General features: G+C 41.9%; 1 protein-coding gene across 1 annotated transcript in view; it reads left to right on the top strand.

The window, feature by feature from the left end:
* Positions 1 to 25,832, top strand: part of DCBLD1 (discoidin, CUB and LCCL domain containing 1) — a 190,975-nt gene that overhangs the window by 101,314 nt on the left and 63,829 nt on the right. The window contains exons 3-5 of the mRNA XM_085611297.1: positions 10,289 to 10,426; positions 15,512 to 15,563; positions 21,196 to 21,268. Coding sequence (XP_085467423.1) covers positions 10,289 to 10,426; positions 15,512 to 15,563; positions 21,196 to 21,268 — 263 coding nt within the window. The remainder of the gene's footprint in view (positions 1 to 10,288; positions 10,427 to 15,511; positions 15,564 to 21,195; positions 21,269 to 25,832) is intronic.

The following is a 25,832-nucleotide window of genomic DNA, read 5'->3' as shown; positions in this document are numbered from 1 at the left end:
TTTTTGGCCTTGGGGGATCTTTGGGGACTCCCTCAACATGGCTAGGTGTTTTGGAGCTGTCCAAACAGCCCCTTTACATGTTTTTGTGCTTTGTGTTTTAATCCACACTCTCAGTGCGAGAGAGAAAATGGCGGCCGCCGCTTCCTGGTTTCGGCCGATTCGAATGTTTACTAAGATCTAAGAGCCAATCAGAATCGCGCACGCCACCGTACGCGTACGGTAAGCGTACCGTAAGCGCACCGTAAGCTGGCTCAGATATATATATATTGATTTAAAGGCTATTTTCTCAGAATCTACTGAACAGATTTACACCAAACCTACAAAAGGCACTTCCTTGACCTGGGGACTACCTCTCTGCCAAATTTCATTAAATTCTGTTCAGCCGTTCGGGCTGTAGCCCTGTCTAAAGGTCCTATGGAAAAATGCATGGGAAAAACGCGTTTTGGGACCCCCCTTTTATCTCAGCCCCCGCTTGACGAATCCCCCCGAGACTTTCAGGGTAGGAGCGGAGCGTAGCGCCCCACCTATTTTGAAAAATTCGCGAGGATTCGTCGACCGGCGCCAAAGTTATTCAAAATAGAATGTTGCGGATTTCCTATGGAAACGTGGTCCTAACTATAACTACCTACTGGCGACCGCCAGTAGGTAATGTGTGTGTGTGTGTGTGTGTGTATGTGTATATATATATCCCCCGTTATAGTTAGTGCAGGCAACTATAACTCACGCGACCGCAATCCTCTGCTGATGACATATGTGTCTTTATGAAAAAAAAAATATTTGTAATATATGTATAGCTAAAATGTAATGGAAGAAGACATGGGCAAATAAGTGTCTAAATACAGTTTTAGCATCAGCAGAGGATTGCGGTCACTTGAGTTATAGTTGCCTGCACTAACTATAACGGGGGAATTTCATTGTTTTTTTATCAGTAAAATGTCCAGCTAACTATAACATGTGTGAAACCTATGGTTTTTTCAGTGAATTTGCAAGGTTTTTTAAATGCTAATTCCTAACTATAACGTGTGTGAAACCTATGGTTTTTTCAGTGAATTTGTACGGTTTTTTAAATGCTAAGTTACTTTACGCCATTCGTGGCGTGCGCGCCCACTTAACGCAGTTCGTTCCGTGCACGCGCCCACTTTACGCAGTTAGTGCCGTGCACGCACGGTGGGCACGCGGTGCGCTACGCGCACCGCGTGCCCACGTTACGCTGGATGGGCCATGTACGCACGATGCGCTTCGCGCACCGTGCGCACATGGAGGACATATTATGCGCTTCGTTGTGAAAGGTAATCTTTTATATATCAATTGTTATTGATATATAATGCGCAAATGGTGCCCTTCGAGCACCATTTGCACACGGGGTGTGGAGAGTGTGGATAATTTTATTTTTTTTTAAAAAAATTTACCGTACGCGTACGGTAAGCGTAATCGTCGATTTTTCGAAAAAAATTAAAATTTAATTTTTTGCCTTGGGGGTTATTTGGGGACCCCTTCATCAAGGCTCGGTGGTTAGGAGCTGTCTAAATAGCCCCTTTACATGTATTTTTGCCTTTGTTTTTACTCCCCCCCCCCCCTCAGTGTGCGAGATAGAAAATGGCGGCCGCCGCTTCCTGGTTTCGACCGATTCGAATGTTTACTAAGATCTAACAGCCAATCAGAATCGCGCACGCGCACGGCACCGTACGCGTACGGTAAGCTTACCGTAAGCGCACCGGAGGAGCAGGAAATGGAAGAGAAATTTGAAGAAACAAAAGAACGCTTCAAACAACGTGGATATAAATATGCAGACATAAAACGAGGCGAAATGAAAGCAAGACAAAAAACAAGAGCGGACACATTACTGACCAAAAAAGAACAAAGGAGCAGTCAAGAGAACAGCACAGACACAGATGGCAATCCAGATAGTCAAAAAAATATTATAAAATCTAACAACAATCAACCACGACTAATACTCACCTATAGCAAAGAAAGCTATGAAATTCAAAAAAGAATAACCAAATACTGGAATGTACTCAAAAAAGATCCAGACATAGGAAACTCTATTGGAGATCGGCCTTTGGTCTCATTCAGGAGGGCGACGAATCTCACTGACCACTTGATCAGAAGCCACTTCGAAAACAAAAAACCGGAAACTTGGCTGCAGATGAGATCTAAGGGGTTCACCAAATGCACATCCTGCAAGGCATGCAAAATCGGCAAAAATCTGAAAAACTTGAGTGATCCAACGGGCAAAATTTTTGAAATAAAGGAAACCATCACATGTGAATCCACACATGTAGTATACATTCTCCAATGCTATTGTGGAAAACAATATATAGGGAGTACGATCTGTCCCCTTAAGAAACGGATATTGGAACACATCAGAGCGATACAAAACATGGACAATACATACGCAATCGCGAAACACATGACCATACACAAGGACAAAACATGGCTAGACATCAAATACTCAGGTCTAATAACAGTTCCAACAAATGAACGTGGAGGGAACCGAGTACAAAAACTACGCCGCCTAGAGTCCAGTATGATCATGAGGTTCAGAACAAAACAACCGCTGGGCCTCAATGGGGATGAGGAGATGTATGTTCACCTTTGAAACTGATTGGTAAAAGAAAGAGAGATAAGAAACAAAAAAGAACAAAAAGCCCAACAGCACTCAGCTTCCTGAAATCAAACTTGCCCTGTTGATGAACTCTTAATAACATGCTTGCAGTAAAATTGTGTGTATACATCCTGACTGTGTTGACAAAGCTAACAACACCTACACAGCAGTTGCCTTAACAACAATGATGCTCGCACATTCTCTATCTGTCTGGTGACATGAGCAATCGAAAGCAAAGTAAGGGGCACTCAGCCCATCAACTTTTGAACACTCAGTTCGTAAGCTTACCCCATGTGTAACCATATAAAATATATTGGACAAGTCACCAATATTGGCACGTCCGCTACTATAAGTGGACCGTACCTATCACAACCTGGAGGTCACTCGACAAAAGTAAAAACCAGATTCAAAATTACCCTGCTTTCTGGTGCTCAACCTCGCCACTCAGACAAGAGAATCACTAGCGCGATAAACAATAAAGTTTTGTGAAAAATGTATATATAAAAAAATGTGTGTAAAAACTACTCAACCCAGAATGCACTAGAAAGAGTCAAAGTGTATTTAAGAGGAAATTGAAAAAGGACTAGAATAACACTCTACCGTGATCAGGAACTACGGTTCGAAACGCGTAGGAGACAGTCACGAACTGAATAAACAACTTTAAAATCATCAAGAGGTGTGCCGTGTACTTTATCCTTGAGCAAGATTTCGTACGAGACCCTGTCCTGGCCTCGACGCGGGCACCAGCTGGCTAAGGAGCTCCCACTGTCAAATGGACATTTTGCTCAGTGATATATATATATATATATATATATATATATATATATATATATATATATATATATATATATATATATATATATATATATATATATATATATATATATATTTCACTGAAAAAACCATAGGTTTCAGACATGTTATAGTTAGCGGAAATTTTACTGATAAAAAACCAATGAAATTCCCCCGTTATAGTTAGTGCAGGCAACTATAACTCACGCGACCGCAATCCTCTGCTGATGCTAATACTGTATTTAGACACTTATTTGCCCATGTCTTCTTCCATAAATTTTTAGCTATACATATATTAGAAATATTTTTTTTTCATAAAGACACATATGTCATCAGCAGAAGATTGCGGTCGCGTGAGTTATAGTTGCCTGCACTAACTATAACGGGGGAATTTCATTGGTTTTTTTATCAGTAAAATTTCCGCTAACTATAACATGTCTGAAACCTATGGTTTTTTCAGTGAATTTGCAAGGTTTTTTAAATGCTAATTCCTAACTATAACGTGTGTGAAACCTATGGTTTTTTCAGTGAATTTGTACGGTTTTTTAAATGCTAAGTTACCTTACGCCATTCGTGGCGTGCACGCCCACTTAACGCAGTTCGTTCCGTGCGCGCACGGTAAGCACGCGGTGCGCTTCGCGCACCGCGCGCCCACTTTACGCAGTTAGTGCCGTACACGCAAGGTGGGCACGCAGTGCGCTACGCGCACCGCGTGCCCACGTTACGCACCGTGCGCACATGGAGGACATATTATGCGCTTCCTTGTGATAGGTAATCTGTTAAATTTAATTTGTAAGTGATGACAATAATATGCCATGCACAGAGTTTTTTTTTTTTTTTTTTATTCAAATTTTTAGCGTAAGCGCACCGTACGCGTACGGTAAGCGTAATCGGCGAAATTTTCAAAAAATAAAAATTTACCGTTTTGGCCTTTGAGGACTCAACTAACATGGCTATGTGCATGGGCGCTGTCTAAACAGCCCCTTTATATGTTTTTTGCCTTTATTTACAGCCCCCCCCTCAGAGTGCGAGAGAGAAAATGGCGGCCGCCGCTTCCTGGTTTCGACCGATTCGAATGTTTACTTAGATGTAACAGCCAATCAGAATCGCGCTCGCGCACGCCACCGTACGCGTACGGTAAGCTTACGGTAAGCGTACCGTAAGCTGGCTCAGATATATATATTGATTTAAAGGCTATTTTCTCAGAATCTACTGAACAGATTTACACCAAACCTACAAAAGGCACTTCCTTGACCTGAGGACTACCTCTCTGCCAAATTTCTAGTAATTCTGTTCAGCCGTTCGGGCTGTAGCCCTGTCTAAAGGTCCTATGGAAAAATGCATGGGAAAAACGCGTTTTGGGACCCCCCTTTTATCTCAGCCCCCGCTTGACGAATCCCCCCGAGACTTTCAGGGTAGGAGCGGAGCGGAGCGCCCCACCTATTTTGAGAAATTCGCGAGGATTCGTCGACCGGCGCCAAAGTTATTCAAAATAGAATGTTGCGGATTTCCTATGGAAAAGGGGTCCTAACTATAACTATATATATATATAATTTTTTTTTTTAACTCTCACTCACACAATCTTAAAAGGGAAGAACTTTTTATTATTTGGGGAAAGAGGTTTGTCTGTTTCGGCAGCTTGCCAGAGTCTTCGTGTAAGAAGCGGTAGCAGAATGTTGAAGCGCTGCATTCTTTCACTGGTTGTTGTTTTGTGTATCCTCTGCCCGAGCACGCCCAGTCATGGTATCCTTGCCAACTCAGCAGAAGTCATTTAGCACAGAGGAAGATCTTGTAATCCTTGCTGACAAGTACAATAAACAATTTTAGATTTATATACGGTTCAGTTATTGAAGACCTATGCATCCTGGCATAGTAACCTTCGGTGATTAAAAAGATCTATTCACACAAGTGCTCTAGAGTTCAGATCCGGCAAAGAGGAGGCTATTAGTTTTATTCTTTTATTTTTAAATGTATCTAGAGGTTTTGCAAAGTACTGCTCATTAGTTTATTACTCTTCATTTGTATTTGAAGTAAAAGGAGAATCTAGTGAGCTCAAGTGCATAAGCAGAGTTGCCTTCTGCTGGGGTGAATGTTCGACTGTAGAGAGTGTAGCTGAAGGGGAGCGCGCTACACCTATAGAGATATGAACCCACACTAAAGTACTCTGCCTGCTTGTGAACGGTCTCCAATAGTATCCCTAGGCTCCCACCCAGGTGTGCCTCCTACAAATGCGCATTGTTCTCTCTCTCTCTCTCTCTCTCTTTAGCTAGGTTTACACTCTACAAGTACCCACACATACATTCATGCATAAATACCCATACATAGGTGGCAGAGTCAGTGACTCCTCACATCTCTCCTTGCTTTCCTGGGCAAAGCCCTTGCTTATTTAAAAAAGAAAAATGTACATTGAACCTGGGCTTTGGGGTCCTCTATTGTTGTCCTTCATCGGCTGAAGAAAATTAAACTGTACCTACATGCCCGCACGACAGAGCAGCAACACGCTGTCACCATAAATCCCCTTTATGGAATGGGGGTGAAGCAACATAGTGAATAATATTGGTTGCCATTGGTGTCTTGGGCTTAAGATACTGTTTAATTCGATTCGAATAACTGTTATCCCCATCGTACATTCAACATTCTAAGGGCGGTGATAGCAAGCAGCCAAGCCGCCGCCTACTTCTAAATTTACTTTGTCAATTGTTTTATTGCTTATTGCCCAGGATGATGGTGCTATATAACCTCTTAAATCTACATCTTGTTGCCTGCTGATTTTGGCTATTCTTTGCCACTACGGCTCTATTTGTGAATTTGTAAAACACAGAATTCTACTTCACTTACAATAACCAATAACACTGGGCTAATCATTAACCTCGGGCTCTGGAGCAGCATGCTGTCCTTTGTAAAGCGATTCAGCGCTTTGGCCGTGCTAGTAAGTGCTATATAAATGCAATTACAACACAATGCATGTCTTGCGCCTCGCTTGTTTTGCAGGTTTCTTGATGCACTTTTTAAGCCACACCCATTTTAAGCTCCGCCACACTTTTTTCATCCCACTTAAAGCATTACTCTATTCTACTAGAGTGTTCATTTGTTTTCTGAGAAAACCCCGTCTGACTTTATGTAATTTCAGTTCTTTTATTGTTGAGACTTGAGTAATGAGGCAGACGAGGACACAGGACAACAGAGAGTAAAGGGTGGTCTAAGTTATTAATTACCAACGTGCAGTGCAAAACACTACTGCTTAGTTAGCATGTGTATGTCTGCAAGTATTGCCAAACCGTAGGTGTTTAGATTGCTACATTTGTATTATTATTTCCACATTATCTATGGAAGGAAAAAGCCACGGTAGAGTACAGAGCAAGCTCTGACATACAGAAATAAATAGGGGTGACTTGCATTGAGTTGAACAAGTTTACCCCAGGAAATTCACTGCCTTCTGTAAAAATACCTGAGGAGGTACACTTGCTGCTGATCTGAGAGGACAATCTCTAGCTACAAGTATGAAACCTATACAAAAGCTTATATCTTGAGTATTTGAACTGTGTCAGGGATGATGGCAGCGTGTATTCAAATGATGGCTCCTTGATTGCTACTGTGGAAGATTCAAAGTTCTAGCTTTCAAGCTACTGGTGGTGAATCCCTGTTTTTGGATCCCTCAAACTCTTATCAGAGAAGTCCAGCCGTATGCAAATATGTTTAACCTCACTGCAGAGGTAGCAGTGCTGGTCAAACTGCAAGGCTGTCTACAATAACGAACATAAACCAACGCAGATGCATTTGCTATTTTGCGCTTTTCCTCTGCACAGCAAATCTTCTCCTCCCACCCTGCTTTAAATTTCTAACTCAAATGAGGTCATGGGAATATTTGCAACTTTGCATAGTAAGCTACTGAGCATATATTCTCTAACTTGACGTTGATTCAAATATATAGTCCGCAGCTGTAGATTCTCCATCAACCACCATAGCCACATTGTTGCTGCTCAGTAGTGTGTTCTGTTTGAAGATCGACAGTGACTAAAAGTACTGAGAATCATCTAGAACCTGGCGCAATGAGGGAACATTTTGGATTATTAGTGGATAATGCAGTGATGGATAGATGGCCGCTGGCAAGTCCTGCTCCTGGATAGCCCACACCCCTATATTGCTTCATTTTGACTTCCTGGAGTGCATACGACCTTACTGGAAGCCGGAGAACAGGGTCAGAAATATGCGGCACTAGGATTGTTTGCAGATCTGGCAAATCTTTCCTCCTGAAAACTGCAAGAAGGATGGACCCATATATTTGGTAACACTGCTGTAAAACTGGGGCAAATAAAACACAAAATCGTGGACCAGAAAAGATTGTAGGACTTAGATTGGTTCACATTGGAGCATGGTGCAGATTCATGGCTGGAAGAGTTAGAATTGCTTTTCACTGTGGCAGGTGCAAAGAGGAACAAGCGAGTGGTTTGCCTACTCTTGAGAGTACAGGGCCCGGCAGATGAAGATCAAATGCGTTTTCTCTGTGATGGATACTGACTTGTATACCTCTGAATTGACCATTCTCACTGCCCTTCTTTAATGTTTATCTCATAACCCTCCTTGACTTGTTTTGTAAGTGTTAATCAACCTTATTCAGATGACACACAGGTCTATACTAGACTCTCGGAAGACGCTTGAAATGTTGCTACTTTTTTAGCTGCAGAGAATCCAACTATGGATCAAGGCACACTTTCTGCAACTTAATGACTCCAGTGCTGAGGTTCTCATTCCGTGTGCCTACAGAACGTTTCGGCCTCCCCACACCAGCTCCCCGCATTCGCTCCTCTGTTTCTGTCTCCTAGCATTAGGTTCTTTTCGTGTTTTAAAGACTGCACTTTTGTTCTTAAAAAAACTTTATTTTTTAATTTACCGGATGGCATCTGCCATCTTGGATTTATAAGAAATTGAAGCAAATGGTGCCGAATCATTCCTTTAATTCTGACATGTTCATATGTCATCACAAATGCGTACCGCAGTGTAATGCTGTGACCAGCAGTAGCAGTTGTTTCATTGTACCTTTTTATTTATTTAGATATTTATTTATTTTGATGATGCTGCAGCATATTGGGAAAAAGCTCAACAGCGTGGAGTGTCGTCCAGGGCATCACCAAAGCCAGTATTCCCCAAAGGCGAGACCTAGTGGCTTTGCCAATGCTTGTTTTGAATCTGAAGCCAACCTATCTCCCCTAGTTGGGGTCTGTACTCAAGAGTTGTGTAATTTCAGCTAGGAAGGAGAAGTTCTATTCTCCCTGCTATCCGCAGCTCACTGGATCCTGTTCATTGTCGCTACCATAAAGTCACATCAGGGCTATAGATGCGTATTGTATTGCTGCCTATTTTAAAACGTCTTAAGGCTCTAAAAGGCTCAAAATACTGCTGGGATTTATGCTCCGGGATAGTTAACATTCAAGAGGTCCAATCGATGAAGCCACTATCTAGCAACCGTGCGACAACAAAAGTATTTGGTGTGCCATTCTACACAGAAAGGGGTCTGCCCTCACATTGTGAAAGATCATCCGTATTATAGACTCCTTTAGGCAGAGTCACAGTCAGAAAATGAAAAACTTTAAAAAAAAAAAAAAACTTTTTATGATGATTCTATCTTAAAATTATTTGTAGAGAACAGGAACAATACACATTTTATACACTCTTAATGTGCCTTGCCCACGTGGCTGTGTATGCTGTCTCTCTACAATCTAACTAACAGTAGCAGCATATAGTTTCAGATAATTCTAGGACATTACAGGGAATTACAGCATAGGTTGGATGCACCAACATTGTGGAAAACTTTGACCTCTAACTGCTTTCTACGAAATGCTGATTGGATGTGGTATTCTCGCCCTTCTACTTTGATGTCTACCTCCTGTTTTATTCCTTTAAGAACACGTTGAATTGGTTCTTTTGATGATTTTTTCGGTGCTTTAATGTCAATCTCTATAGAATGGTTTGTATCCCACTGGCGTCTTTTAAATTTGCATTCCTTTATTCCCGCATATGCGTGTGTTGGTTGCTTTGTAGGAAAAATAATACTAAAGAAGTAAATTAAGTTAGTAGCTCTAGAGCTTCTTGTATGATGATAATTAGATAATCCGATGCTTGTCATGTCTAAATCGGCACACAGGATTGCTTTTTGATTGTTTTGTTTTCCCCTTTAATTTTTTTTTTTAAAGTGCACAAGGCATTTGTTGCTATGCTTTGTTGTCTAATCCCCACATCCTCATCTCCTCTTTATTTAACATTTCTCCCTTTTTTGACATCAACATCGTGTCACCTTTTAGCTGCAGCAAGGTTGTTCTCATGCATCCCTTCACCCATTTATGATGGTGTTTTTACAAAAAGTGAGGAAAGACTCTTGTCGGATGAATTGGATTTCATTATGCATGCATGCTTAGCTACCTACTTTCAACTGTGTAGTTAGTGGAGCTCTACTTGCCCTCAAAGCCAAATGCACTAAGCCATTTTTATACTCTGTTTTAGTCCAATATGAGATATCTCAGGCACCATCATACAGAATAACTAGCCATTCCCCTCGCAGATATGATTTTGACCACATGAACATCTCTAAACAGTTGTTTTGCTGTTTGAAGAAGGAGCACGCTGAGCCTTAATGCTGCCAGAAGCCCTAAAGTCCTATTCCATTCACCTCCGTCTCAGGCTTTTTAAAATAATAGCAAGAAATCTTAAGTGTGTGAAGACCAAATTCTCCTTCCTCGGTGTTGGTCAATTCCTTACTTGTTGTCCAATTTCTTACTTGGAAGAGGCTTGCATGCTTTAAAAGTATGGAGATACATACAATTACTGTCATATGTAATTTTGATACAATTAATCTATCCAACAACATGCCAGCTATTTTTCCAATTTTTCTTCCAGTAAACCACTGTGGAGTGATGACCAATTCACCGAGTGAAATCTACTTGGAGTCTAATGAAGCAACTGTCCGCTTTAAGAGTGGATCTCATGTGTCTGGACGCGGATTCCTTTTAAGTTTTACTTCCAGTGACCATCCAGGTACTGTAGAGCAAAGGAACAAATGTGTTTTTTTTGTCTGTCATCATTTGTCATTATCATAACTATACCTTGTCAAGTTCTATCTGTTGCATATGCTTGGACACTTGCATTGATTAAGGTGACTTTTCACTTCTCAGGGAAACAAAAATGTGGCCATATGTACCGAAAAGGAGGGTGCAATTCTACAGCATGTTGGCAAAAGTCGACTTTGCCATAGGTTAACAAATTATGTCTGTTAGCCATATCCTAATATGTATTTAAATGACTGCCTCTGTGTTCATGAACATCTTCTGTGTGTGGTTAAAAAAGCCTAGGAATAGGAAAAAGTTTGCTAAGTTTCTGAATGTTAAATGATTACGCTGTAGAGAGAATCTCAACCTCCATTCCATCCTGTTAGTTGTACCTGCATTTCAAAGACGAGTATAAGCTCCCTTTCTTACTGACACCATAAAGTGGACATAAAGTGCGAGTGGCCAAGAGGTAGCTTTCAGCCTTTAGTTAAATAGCATGCCTTTTAATGCTTCAATGAGCCTAATATTTAGGTATTTTTAGGTCCAGTATTAGCCAACACCTTCTGATTTTACTTACAATATATATAATATACTTAATGGGACTTTCATCCTTTGCCATCCATCCATTGGTCTTTTATTGTCTCATTAACATTATTCTTCTGCCCACTACAGCATGAAGAATGAGGCAATGAGTCACAACACTTCTGTGATTGGCTAACATTGTGAGTGAAAGTGTTTCGTCCTTTCTCAAAGAGCAATTCCACACACAAAGTAGTTCCCTTAAGTGCCCAGGGTCTTCTATGACAATGAGCGCTTTTAAGAAAAACAAGAGTCTCTGCTTTTAGCAAATTTGTTTTATAAATTGATGAGGGCCAGATAGCTTCGCCAACAATAAAGTTTTGCTAAAACCACACTAAAACAAAATAAAAACCTTGACAAAACCAAACAGCTGGTGGCCAGTGCCAAACCTATTGGCTTTTCCAAAGCTTATTTTCTATTGAAATGACTAAAAAAGACAATTAGGTGATAGCTACTGATCCAGCGGTAAACCAGCCTCAGATACTCTAATATCACATACTCACATTGGGCCCATACATTCACACACAGGCCAGTTAAAATCCACTGAGGTCAATTTTTATATTTGTCTTTCTAAGATTAGTTACCTGTCGTTTCTCAACTAATCTATCACAGATCAAAAAGTTATTTCCTCTGGTCAATGGACCATTAGTTGATGGTGAAATGACATGAAAAATCTACCTTTCTCTGCAATGAAATAACCACAGACTCAGGAAAATGTTAAATGCTTTATCTAAAATAAATTCATGTGAGCCAAATACAAAGTACAGTATGGTCTCCATCACCAAAGGAAGGAAAGTTAAATTAGTACGGATTTCAATGACGTTACTCAGAAGAGAGAGGATAGAGGTAGCAGTACAATTTTAAATACTCAGAATTATAGTTACCTAAATGGTGTGAAAACCAACCCCTTGGCCAAGGAGCTGGAATGGGTCCCCCGGGGAAAAGGCCAGGAGACAAAGGCTTCAGGTTTCAGGACAGGATAAGGTGACCTCTTCTAGATCCGATGCCTGCTTCGCACCCCTCTCTGACACTATCTTCCTCCTCGATTCTTCCGCAATCTTCTTCTAATTAATTGGCTTATTTCCCTCCTCGATTCTTCCGCGATCTTCTAATTAATTAATTAATTGGCTTAATTTGAAGTCTGCAATACGATTCTTCAATCAGCATGCGCTTGTCACTCCGACAGCATCCCGAGCTCTGCAGCATTCTGGTTTCTCTGTGCTAACTAACTAACTAACTCAATTATACTTTTCTAAAATCATGTACCACCCATTAATATTTCAATTTCACAAACCCCTAATTCTGGTTGGACAGGCAAGGGGGATGATCATCACACCATGTCAGATTTTCAATAATTTCTTTAGTTCATTGTGTAATGATCCCGCCCCTTAATTTTCTATTCAAAATCTTTATTCCCACCCGTATTCACATTTTAAACAACACAAAGTATACATTTTTTGTATAAAGTCTCTTCCTTTCACAGGACATCATGCTGGTTCCCAGGGTATGTTTCTGTTTTTCTTGGATGGCATTCAAGGATTTGCATTGCGGCTTCTGGCTCACTTAGACTGCGCATGTGTGATGGTCACATGGGATATTGACTTCGGTCTAGTATAGAGGCCCGAAAACGAACTAATAAGAAAAGTCAAGAAAATGTATATTAGTTTAAAAATAAAATGATTTCACTGTATACCACCTAGCTCTACTCTAATCCCATTTACTTATAAATGTACTCCCCGCGTTAGCGATTAGTGAAATAGCTTTGTTTAGTTTCAGCAGAGCAGATGCTTAGCATGTGAGCTTTCAAGCGGCCATTTTAAGAGCAACTGCGCAGGTGCAGGAAATTCCCTCCAAGCGTTAGCTCGTCATACTGCGTAGATACAGTTGGCGCATGCGCAATACAGATTCTCGCGTTAGCAGCCATTTTAGCTTTCACTCGGGTTACTTGTTAATAAGACACATTCACAAGCTTCTTCTCTTCTCTAATAAAGAGGATTGCATAATCTTAGCCTCCGGTCTTGCCATAAAATTAGTATGACGTTATGAGTTATATGAGAGGATTTTCTTCAAGCAAGTCTCTTTTCTACGAGTCCTTGCTCCATCACTACATTTTAAGCTCTAAAAATACACTGTTAAAACTCAAACTGGAGATGTTTCAAAGTGACCATAGAAAAGATTTGAACTTTTTTTTAGACAACAAATTGAGATACGTTCATGATTCTACACTGCAGCTATCCACATATTGAAGCATACTAATGTAGATGACACTAGTTGTCTTTGCAACAGTTGCAGTTATTTTAAGGTCACTTGAGATTACTATCTATAGTTGAAAGTAGGACTAAGTGTGTCCTTGCAGTCATGCGACAAATATACCTAAAGCACCCTAGTCCTTCCGAGAAGATCACATTTGAAACTATCCTATTTGGACCCATTACATTTACTTCAATGTCAAGGATAGTCCTGCATCCTTATAATAAGGGACCTTCCATCCCATTGAGACTTTTTGGGAATACGTTCAAAATAATCATCTGAATGGATCGGTTATAAGTGATCTGTTCGGAAAGCAATTTGTCTTTGCAACAATGCCACTTCCATTGGATTCCCAATTGACATCTTCCTTAGCTTTTCCCTTAATATTGCTCAAAGCCGAAAAACATTTGGCACAAACTATTGGTGCTTCAGAAAGTAAAGCCTTTCCTTCAAGAACCAGACTTCAGAACTGCAGTTCCTTCATGGATGCAATGCCGACTGCTATGAATACAGAAAAACTACCTCAACACTCGGAAAAAGTGTCCTCCACGTAGCAGCCTGCCTAGTTTTGTGTCTCCGGAGGTTTGACATGATTATAAACACTTTTAAAACTCCACTGACTCTACCTGATCAGCATACACTATCTTCAAGACAAACTGCATCATTTACGCACTGTCAACCCATAGATCTTTCCTTGCCTGGCCTCAAAGATCCAAATCTCTGACAGGACCAGCCTCTTTCAGAGCAGCAGTACTGGAAGATTGGAAAGCAAGAGATGGGAGAAAGAGGAAACCCAACAGCAACCCTTTTTCTGCTGCTCCCTGAGAATATGGAACCAGGATTACAGTCCATCTACAGCATACACCCCAAGCAAATTAAGAAACTCTTCTCAAATCATCTTGATGCATCCTAAAATCTGACTGGCCACCCCACCCAACTTCCAATCCCTCTAGGATCCTCTTCTCCCATGTATCCTGTCTTATTTTAGACCCCTATCCTGTAACACCCACCTGCTTTTTGTACTGTACTGTTATTCTGTAGCTACGTTCCACGCTATAGATCCTTACTTTGCATTAATTGTAATCAGAATTGAAACAGGTAGGTTAGAGACACCGTTTTACTTACCAGCTTTGAAAACTTTGTGAAGAGCACATGTGGAATATGGGGTTCGGTTACCGGAACAATAAAAATAGCTAACATATTGGTTAATTTGGTGCAGAAAATCGCCCAATTACTCCGTATTGTCTGAATTTAAAAAAGAGAGGCTCGCCTATTCCGGGTAATTCTCATTTGGGAAGCGGAGATTAAGCGGCAATTAAATTCGTCTTCTTGAGTTTATGGCTACATCATATTTGGCAGTGATCCTGTAAAGTTACAGAACCATAGAAAACGCAGGGCTATTAGGACTAGTTGAATAAAGGTATCAATCTATTTTATGCTGTATCATCAATTAAGTTGTGGAATAAGTTACCTTGTTGCCTCACTGTTTGGAGTTGCTCATAGACCGACGTAGTGGGGGTCTGCGTTAATTGATGAGTAACTTCTTTTCTCCGAACAATGGTAAAGTCAACATCCTTGTTTACTCCATGTGATATTTTTTGGGATAAGAAAGAATTCATTTTTGTCTTTCTTAAAATAAACCTTGGTAAGGTTTAGCATGGCCTAGTTGCGGGTGTATTTTGCATTCTACATTTCTATAAATCACTTTACATAAAATGCTTCTTATACAGCAACCAGGAGAAAGGTCCACTTGATTGCCCTTTCTCATACTAAAGGTAAGTTTCTTCTTGGGTGTCCTTCATCGAATAAAAATGTATTACCTTTGATAGAAATTAGACCGTACAATGCCAATTTGTGATAACTGTGGGGCAGCCATGTACCCAGTTTCAGTACTAGTTTATAAGTTGTATAATGAATCTGAAGTTGGTGATGGGTTGTACAGTGAGGCTTGAAGTGTTTTGTGGGGTGTCATCATTTTCATTAATAGAGTAAAAGTTCATTATTTTGACTGTACGAGAGACGGCAATCAGACATATTTAGGCATATCTCGATTACTGTCGTGTGCATTCTAGTAATTAATTGCAAATTATAATGGCGTTCGCCTTCCTTAAACATAATTTCCACATTGTAAACATGCAACGTTTATTTCCATGCCATTTTTTAAATTGGTAATTAAATATTTAAATATGTCATGCTGTGAGTTGTATTTGTTTCTGATGCGGCTAACCTTTTTCATTTACAATAGATCTAGTCACATGTTTGGAAAAATCAAATCATTTTGCTGAGTCAGAGTTCAGGTAAATATACGTTGTTGTTTTTTTCATGATTTTAAGTACTGTTTTGTCTCACTAAATCTTTTCTTAATCATCAGGACGGATTTACCTAGGTAGCTTGCGTTTGTTTCTTGTCAAGACATGCTTAGAAAACCCAGAAGGTGCAGTGGTGTGCTTAGAATAACTATTTCCTGTCTAGCTTGCATTTGGAGAACTCTTGTGTATTCAGTGATGGAATTGGTTGTGATGTGGAGGGTAAAGTAGGATAGTTGTATAGGATGAGTATTGTCAGCTTTGTCAGTTCTTGTTATGCACGCATCTGTAGAATGCCATAATAAGCACTTGTTAAATCCTCCCTAGATCAACAGTTACCTGTATCTTGCTCGCGACAGAATACTAGGGCCTGCATGGTTGTTCACATCTGCCAAAACATGAATAGCTTGATAAAGAGTGACTCGTACCTGCAGCAAACCGCGTCCAACCTCGAACTGGTGATAACCCCAATACTTGATCTCAGTTTAGCAAGAACATCTAAAAGTTGGTGTTGTGTCCTGTTAGAAAACTATATTGTGTTGAGGGTAACTAGACAATATGTGTTAACAGGATTTGAGTCACCAGAGGCTAAGTCAACCGCTTTGAAACGTGGAACAAATATTTTGTGTGCTAGTTTCAAAGAGGCAAATTGCCTTGATCTCACGCCTCTTCCATTTATTCATTCAGGCTGCGGAAAAAAAAATGTAAAGTCCTCGGGGGAAAAGTATCTCTTGATTGTTTCATCTTTGTTACGCTGATTACTGGAGTTAAAGTTTATGAAGGAATGTCCCTTTTAGAACCAACCCAACACCCAAATTACCATCAAAACTGATTTTCATAATGTTCATCCTTTAACATTTTGGCCCCTTGACAAGAGTGCTATGGTATTTTGTTTCTTCTGTTGCTATAAAGCATTTATCTAATGTAAAGATCAGATCCACCAGTACCAAACACAAAGATACTCTCCAAGGCAATTTTGAGAGACTTCCCTTTTCTGTCTTTTCAAATAATCCTTCCCTTGACAATAGATGGATTTCCAGTGTGTGGAGCATCAGGACCCCGATAATAGGCCAATACCGTAGGAGTGCTGGTGCACTGGTATTGCCTCCGCTGTTGTGTTTAATTCTAATACCACCCCAATGCGGCCTCTGTGTATAGCTGGTTCAGTGGCTTCTGAACTTGGCTCAGAATTAATCTGCGTTTTGGCATCATGGTTGCTGGCGTTGTACGTTCAGAGTGATGGCAGTTTAAGTTTACTACAATCAAATGCTACCTTGGGGACTGTGAATGGTTCAATTACATTTTTTTCTGCTGGTTGCCTAGTTGGCAATGTCATTTAAGTAACATGTTTTATGCCCATTCCGAAACCTAGAGTGAGGGGCTACTGTTACTTAAATTAGCTAAATCTTGGAAGACCACCAGGGACAAGGGTTATTATCCATATTTCTATAGAAGGAGCGATGGGTATATGGAATGTATCAACAAGACGTACCTACTAAATGCTATTGTTATAGATGGCTAAGAGAGTTAGATGTGAAGACGACGTATGCCCGAGGCATTCACATTAAAAGGATAAATACACTTGCTAGTAAACTTGATATACAAATTTCGAAAGCGGCAGGAGTTAATACGGCAGGGGTTCTATATGTAGGTGTTATGCTTCTGCTATGTCAAGATCTAACATGTTCCACGATATCCCAAAAGGCCATTTTTAATATATTGGACGTTCTCAATGGCTCTGTGGAAAATATACGGCACAGAAATCACAAAATGACCTAAAAATGGGGTACTGCAGATGACACTGGTATAGATAAATGTGAAAAAGCCATCACCTTTAGAGGTGGGCGTTCCACTGACCGCTCAAGCAAGGCGCGAGCCAGATGCTCGCCTCTGCTCGCGGTCCTCTTAGGGCTTGGAGCCCGAAACGAGCAGAGTGAGGATTCATGGGAGGCCATGTTGCTTATTGGCCACAAAGGATAAACATGTAAAATGGGAAACCTGTGTTACGCGTCTTGGAAATCCAGCACACCTCTCGGAGTGTCAGAAAAGAGTGTAAAGTAATCTGTATTTGTTGTCGGGCACAATTGAAACTGTCAAATATAAAATGTAGATTCTGCCTGGTATGCAGGCGCTAATCTGTTCTTACAAGAATTAAGGACAAAGCATTTACCTTTGATCTAGTGACTGAATTGCACAGCGAGAAACTACAAAATAGGGGATCAATGCTGCCTCCCCTGCTTGACCAAACTGTGTGAAACACTTTATTGTATCGAGTTTCCTTTTTGTTCAATATAATATATCTGAGCATCTTCAAATATATGAGGTCTTGTGCTGTACGAAAAGCTCTCTTCTGCTTGAATTAATAAAATATAATATTTATCTATGTCTAACAAGAATCTAGACCACATATTGGGGTACACGTTACAGCTGACTTACCTCTTAGTTTTCACCAATAGCATTGTCGTCACAGCGAGGGTATGAATGTGTCTCAGTTTCTCTCATTTTTAATAAGTGCAAGGATACAATCTGATGTGCTAATCTGGAAAGCTTTAACGTGTTAAAGAAAGATGCTTTTTTTTTTATTTGAGGACACCTTACTATATCCTAACGTGATGTTTGTTACATGAATTGCATGCCAAATATTTTCAGGGCTCGGCACTTGCACTGGCTCTTCGAGCCAGAGCCCACCTTTGGCTCGCTGATAATTTTCTGGGTCGTCCACCTCAAATCACGTTACTATAGCTATTAATTTGAGAGTACATAACAACATGTTGGAAGGATTGTGGGTGACTTGGGCCAGAGGTTTAGGAAATTCCAAAGGCTTTAATTAGCCCAACTTATTTCTAGTTCTGGAGCAAGTAAAGCAATTAAGCAGGAATGCAGTGAAAAGCCTTATTTTATGTATACAAAAAAAACATTTTGCCTTGGATGTCCCCATCAGCTAACAGTACTGCTAAGGACACATCCCTCAGCATTCGGACTGGGAATTCCAGGTTCCGTTCTTGGGGCTTATGAAACTTCTACAGAGGTCAATTGGCCTCTTTCTTCATAACCGACAGTAGTTATATACATTCTAACACTCTGTCCTGCTGCCTTATACCTCCATGCTGCACATGCGTAGCTACATCTTTTTTTTTTCCACCTACCTGACCCTAGTAATTGTATTTTTGGAAAGGTTGTTTCTTTGTGTAACTTGGGAATGATTCTATTAAGTGTTTCTGTAGGCTGATGTACTATTTGGTCAGATTATGTGGTATTTTGGAGTGGACAAAGGTAGATTTGTTCCTGGCATGGACATGGGTTAAAATCACAAAATGTGTTGAAACTTTTCAAAGACTCACTCTGAGCCTTAGATCTGGGTTTAATCTGTAGTTATTTTGCTCGCACTATAACCCCAGTTTGTACCCAGCCATATGCAAATCAGTCTTGACCCTTCTTCCCATTGGAACAGTCCAGCCCGAATGGCCAAGCCAGGTCCTCCCGGGACCGGAAACAAGCATCCTAGGACTGATTTTGGGGTATCATCACCCAGGCTAGCTTGAATCCAGTGGCACAGCGAGCAGGTGACCCACATATGGGCATAGCCCTAGCCACTTAGGGCACATATAGCAACATCACAAAATTAAATGATGGACGAAGCATTGAAACTTTTCAAACACTCACTCCTAGACACAGATCTGGGTTTAATCCATTGTTATTTGGTCGCCATGTCACTGCAGTTTGGACCCAGCCATATGCAAGTCAGTCTTGATCCTGCTCCTCAGGGAAACAGTCCATCCTGAACTGCCAAGCAATGTCCTCCCTGGACCGGAAACAAGCATCCTGGGACTGGCTTTGGGGCATCACCCCTCATCAGCCAGACTAGCTTGAATCCAGTGGTGCAGCGAGCACTGGACCAAAGTGTGGTCATAGACAGATTAACCACACCAGATTTCTCATTTCGTGGCTTGACTTCTACCACATGTGAGTTTGGACGGTTCTTGATACTTTCATGGCTGTTCATGTGTTGTACAGAGATACTATACCTACAGTTCAGTGGGCCTGCACTAGGAGTCACATTTCCTGGCCCAGTGGCCCTGGCATGTCTTCTAAAAGCGTGCCAGGATGTGCTGTGACACCTCTAGTATGGATTTTTGGGTGGTCCACTTGTGAGTTTGGATCCCAGTTCCCAGAAAATAAACACACCTAAGAAGCCCTCCCCCCCCCCACCCAACCCCGTCCCGAGCTGCGCTCATCTGACCTTAAGAGACATTTTCCCCATCAAAACCAAGATCAGAAACGTTGGTAAAATCCAAGACGCTGGTCACGGCTGAAAGTACCGAAGTGCAGTGGTTAAATTTACCCCTCGCAAACTAAAGATACAAAAAACAACTCTGCTTTCATTTCTGCGGAAAACCTCCAGGGCAATCCAAGTGCTTGTTATGTCTTTCCTTTACATGAGAATTCCGTATACCACAGCTTACTACTGTCTTAACAAATCAACAAAATGTTCAATCTGCCTAATTAAGACACTTCACACAAAAATCTAAATATTACACTGGACCGCAGAAACTTCCAGTGGCCATTAGTATAAGCCGGTATCCCCTTCAAAATACTGAGAAGGCAATGCACCAATATATCAAATGGAGAAAATCAAACCATACTAACCCTACACCAAATGCCGTGCAGCAGATTCCACCTTAGTGGACTTAAATTAAACTGCAATAGCAGAAGAGGTTGATGCTGACAGTAGCTGGCACGCCCCTACGGAATGACCTCTTGCAGACGAGCAGCAGCAGTCATAACCTCTTGCCCTTCAGAAGAAAAAAAACACAAAAAAACCTTCTGTGCTAACCACCTAAACGGGCGCCTCCTCTTCCAGCTTCCAAAAGCGCATTCTTGCAAACACCAGAAAGGAATTAAGGGCCTGATGTATCAAAGGGTTTTTTCCCATTTTGTGTCTATAGGAAATGCTTTCATACATATGTCCCTATGTTCTGTAGTGTGCCTAGCACAAAACAATTAATTTAATAAAAGTAACCAATGTACATCTCTCTAGTGATTTTTATTTCTACTTTTGATCATTCACAGATTGACCTGTTTTCTCTGGTCAACTTCCAAAACAACCTTTTCCATTTCCCCCTGAATTTGTGTGCAGAGGGGGTGTAAGAGCAAGTTACTCACTGTAGTGAATCTCCAATATGAAACTGCCTTTCAGACCTCTCTCTGCCTAGGCCCTTCAGGAGAGAGGGAGAGAAATGACCCATGGTGATGGAGTTGTCTGGCCTATAGGAGGACTCAACCTGTGTTGAGCTTGTAAACTGGGATTAAAAGCTAGATCCCTCAGCACCAAGGTTAGCTACTAAACCACACGCAATGAGCAATGATTTTTCTTGTATGGTGTGCTAAATTGCTAATTAGTAAACAGCAAAAAAATGTTTAACTAGTAGGTAATGAAGTATGATATATATATATATATATATATATATATATATATATATATATATATTCACCAAAAGTTCCCACGTTACTGGAGCCCAGGATCCTACAGAGCGGCCTCACAAATATATATATATTTTTTTTTTTTTTAATGTAGTGGTGTGGAGAAATTCATCATTTCCATTTGTCATTGTTCTCTTTGTAGCCGATACTGCCCTGCTGGGTGCAGAGACATACCGGGAACTGTTTCTGGAGACCATCTTGAAGGCTACAGAGATGTAAGTACAAGCACTGAGATTAAGTAGTTTGATTTATGAAGTTTTTGTGTCCTGTGCAGTTAATACTAAGAACATTTGGAATATCTAAGGAAAGGAGGACTGGCTTATTAGGACCATGGGGGTTCTTCCCTTCTTGACGTCGTGGAACGTGTTTATTTACTGAAACCAAATTCTTAAAGCAGTGCACAGTAAGCTCATAACAGGAGAAAAGGCAGCAGCCTTTTGTTTTCATTTTCCAAGCAAGAATATGTCTAGTAAACAGATGGTGACGGTCTTATCTCTTGGAAATCCTTTTCGCTGAGTGCAGCTGCAGTTTTTGCTTTGTCTGCAGTGACACACTGGCACCAGTGGGGGCGCACTATTTCTTGAGCAGGGCTGGGGTATTTGTGACATTCCTGAAGGGATGTCTCTTAGGCTTCAGTGTGGCTGTTCGCTCTCCCACTACAGGGCACAGGGGCACATCAAAGGGCACTGTCTGTGGTGCATGCCAGCTTGGGCATGGGTACCACATAGTGCTTGACTTCACTGACAGCCACACCCCCCTGATGATGGATTTGGAACATTCGGTGCTGTGGTTGCCGGTAATTACTAGAACCCCTTTGAAGGTTACCTGGTTGTTGATTGTAATCATGACCCTGTTGTCAGTAGTGTAGAAGGATGCAATGGGCCCTGCTGCAGTCAAGGAAAAAGGCAAATGTGGCTGCCGTTGGGGTAGTAATGTACAGCAATTATCGGGGTTCAATGGGCCCCTCAGGACTTTGGGCCTCTGTTCCATTCGGCCTACTGCACCTACGGTAGCCACGCACCTGGCTGTTGTATCATGGTGTTGGACAGGACTGCTTGTTCATTCATCTGATGTAAACCGGTTTACTCCGGCACTAGGACGCTGTGTATGCCGCTGCGTTCTGCCTCCGCCACACCTACTTCTGTTACTTGTGCCCACGGTTGCAGCGCCCCGAGCCTCCTGCACCCTGGCACCCATTTCGCCTTCCCTCTACCCAAGGCTCCAGTACCACTTTCCTACTCCACCGGCGTTCGCTGTCTGCCGGGAACTATGTGGCCCTTTATACTCAAATTACTTTTGTATTTCACTATACTAATTCAACACTAATCCTTTATGGGTTCCGGAGTAGCGTGCTACTCGCCGATAAAGCGCTTCGACGCCTCTTCAGGGGTAGTACGCTATATAAATGCAATACTCCTGCACCTCCCTTGCCCTCTGTCAGCTCTCTGGTGCGTCTTTCGCCCTACATAACCAGGTGCCAGCAGCAGTTCTCCCCCGTCCATCTCTACCTCTTTCCTCCGCTCTGTCCAAAACTGCGGCGCTCCTTCTGCACTCAACACCCCCCTCCCCCCCCCCTACTTCCTCCCTTATCAAGCCCGTGATGTTGTGACCTTCCGTGTCCTCCTCTTAGCTCTCCTGTCTGCACGTGTCTGCCTGCTCATGGACAAAGAAGAGCTTTCTTTTCTATGCAAATGATAAAACGGGTGGATTTGTCAAGGTCACGTCAGTTTTTGGGCCGCTCTGTCCTTTTCCGGCGTGCTTTCTATTTTAGACCGTGACCTTGAAGAGATGTAAAATACATCACAATGTATGACAACTTGAAAGTCAATAACAAATTATGCCGCACTCTAAATTCATGCTGCATGTGTTGTTGTTGGTTGTTTAAGGTGGAGTGCAGCAAATACTGAAGTTAATATTGGCATGGGGCATTGTAGCACAGTTTCTTGCACATTTTTAATTACGTTTTGTTGGAACAGCAAGATGGTATTTAAATGTTTGTCATTGTTCTCTTTAATTACCTCGATTGCTCGTTTACAAAAATGGTACTTTAACAGGTAGAAGAGTAATGGAGTGGGAGGGGAAAAATAGAACACGGGGAGAGAGCTACACCGGATAAGTGTAGGGAGAAGCTCACGATGGAGAGAGCAACATGGAGGGCAAGGGGAGAGAAGCTCATGAAGGAAGAAGCAACATAGAGCACAGGGCAGGAAGCTGGAAAGGGGAAAGCATACGAGAGGGAGAGATAGGGTACATGAGGGAGAGAGAAGGCAAGAGAATGAGGTCCGCACAGGAGAGAGGGAGGGAGGGAGGGAGGGAGAGAGAGAGAGAGAGAGACTGACTGTGCGAGACTGAGACTGTGCGAGACTGAGACGGTGACTGAGAGACTGAGACTGAAAACATGCGCTCTCCTAAAGTGCTTAACCAAATTAGAAACATGGCACCCAATAAAAAGGATTGTTTAGAGGCTGGGCTCCAGTAAAGGGACAAACATCAGAAGAGGAAGAAGGCAAGCCAACAAGTAAGAAGCAAACAAATGAGTGACAGTGAAGCTAGCCAGTGTTAAGCAATGGGCGGGCTGTAAGCCCACTGTAAGATCTTGGTAAGACCACAATAGGTCTTTCTCAATCAGTCCGTCCGCTTCCGCTGTCTGGGAGGAGATAACGGAAAACCGTCCAGAATCGCAGAGAGCCACAATGTCACGCTGTGAAATAAACGGCAAACTTAAAGAAAGAAAGAATCCGTTACCAGTGCTTTGTAACTTCTTTTCTTCCACTGTTCTAATTGGTATTTACATGAAGCCTTCAAATAGATTGACATATCCAGTGCTTTAAATGGGCCAGCACTCACAGGTACTGAGTACCAGCACTTCTGTTTTTTTTTCCTTCTCCAGGACTGAGGAGAGTACCGATACTTACTAGGGTGTGTCGGTCTTGGGTAAAATGGTCATGTCTGCATGCACAGCATTTCTACTATAGCCCACTTTAATGACCATTTTCCGTGAGGAGACACTGCATTAAACATGGCTCCTGACGTCATCTGAGATGTTGCAGTGTGGCAGGAAGGAAGGGATCCCTTCAAAGGGAGCGGTTTCTAATTGCGCTCCCTTCCCTCACCAAACGAAGAGGACCATACATATCCAGCCATGCCCAGCGAGCGCCTTGAAGAGGAACGCCTTTGTCCCTTGCAGTGCCGCAGCAGCAGGTCCGGCTTTAGTGCTGGTGGCGCCCTGTGCGACAATGTTTGTTGGCACCCCCCCCCCCCCAATGACCACCTCCACCACGGATTCTCTCACTAGCACCCTTTAACAGTGACCAAGTCACCATAACCACACTGTCTCAGATGCATTGAATTAGTTATATAGCACCACTCATACCAGTGTAGGGTGTCAGAGCACTTTGCATCACACACACATTACACAGAGACAATCAATCATACGTGTGTAAATCAGTGTATAGGAAATGTTACATAAGCCAAAGGACTGAAAGTGTAGGAGTCACTCTGTAATCTACTTGGTACACGTTCTTTGCAGCAGGCATATTAACCCTCTGCACTAACTTCACCTAAAAGTCAAAACCTCAACTATACAAAACGCTGATCTCTCTCCAGGAAGATAATTAATCACAGGAGTTTTCTTGACATGTATGTGAGGCCTGGTAATTGCCGGCGGAAAGAAACGCTGCAGCAGGTGCTTCAAAAGCTTAATAAACTATCAAACACGGCGCCCCCAGGAAGCCTGCACCCGGTGCGGTGGCACCGGTCGCACCGCCCTAAAGCCGGCCCTGCGCAGCAGTGAGGTCGAGGACCCAGCTAGGAGGGCCGTCACCAGGCAGCCAGCATCGGATTCCAGTGGGAACTTCGTTCCAGTGAGCGCCAGACAGGACCAAGAGACAAATACTGGACATTGGTTAATATTTTAAGATTCTGCAAAGGCCTGCACATGAGTCTTAAAATTAGGCTTCTAGATAAACTCCTCTGAATTGCAGTGTTCATTCGCTATTGTGTGTAACTTTTTTTTGTTAACTTCCCCGGCTGCATGCATTTATGATGCTTCTAATAAAGCTGTTCTCACTGTTTTAGTGCCATTCACTGTCAAGATAAGTTCTCTTCCCAAAGAAAAGGCATACAGCTTCTAACAGTATGCTGGAATTCTTGCTTTTTAGTACTTTGTTATGTGAAGCAGACACTTTAGCCTCAAAAAGTTTGTGGCATTTCCTATTCATGCCTCAGTACTTTCCTTTGCACCTTGTAGGCATTATCGGATAGATTTCTTTCAACTTAATCTATCTGGTCATTATGATCAAATTCTAAATGTTGTAATAAACATTGCATATTAAAAATAAAGGTAATATACAACAGATATGCCATATGTTGCTACTAAATAGGCAGCCACAAGTGCAGTTGCCTTGCAGACAACAGGGTCATGATGTGAATGGTGCAGCAGGTGCAGTGACACCGGGTCAAAACATTCAGAACTCCTCTAAACACCTAATATTGCTATATTTGACTAGTAAGCAGGCAGTCACAATTATCTTTCATTTAAAATGGACTTGATCTGAATGGTGCAGCAGGTGCAGTGGCACCAGAGCCAAAAGCTGAAGGGACCCCACTAAACCCAGATTAGTGCCAACATGTAAAACTAAACAGGCAGTCGCAAGTGTAGTTACCTTGCAGACAACAGTGTCGTGATTGCAATGGTGTAGCAGGCGCAGTGACACCAGGGCCAAAAGCTCTAGGGACCCTGCTAAACAGCTAAAATTGCTATATTTTACTACTAAACAG

Source organism: Triturus cristatus, chromosome 6, assembly GCF_964204655.1.
Source record: "Triturus cristatus chromosome 6, aTriCri1.1, whole genome shotgun sequence".
NCBI classification, from domain to species: Eukaryota; Metazoa; Chordata; class Amphibia; order Caudata; family Salamandridae; genus Triturus; species Triturus cristatus.
Note: the sequence above shows the minus strand (reverse complement) of the source record. Positions and strands in the feature narration are given on the sequence as shown.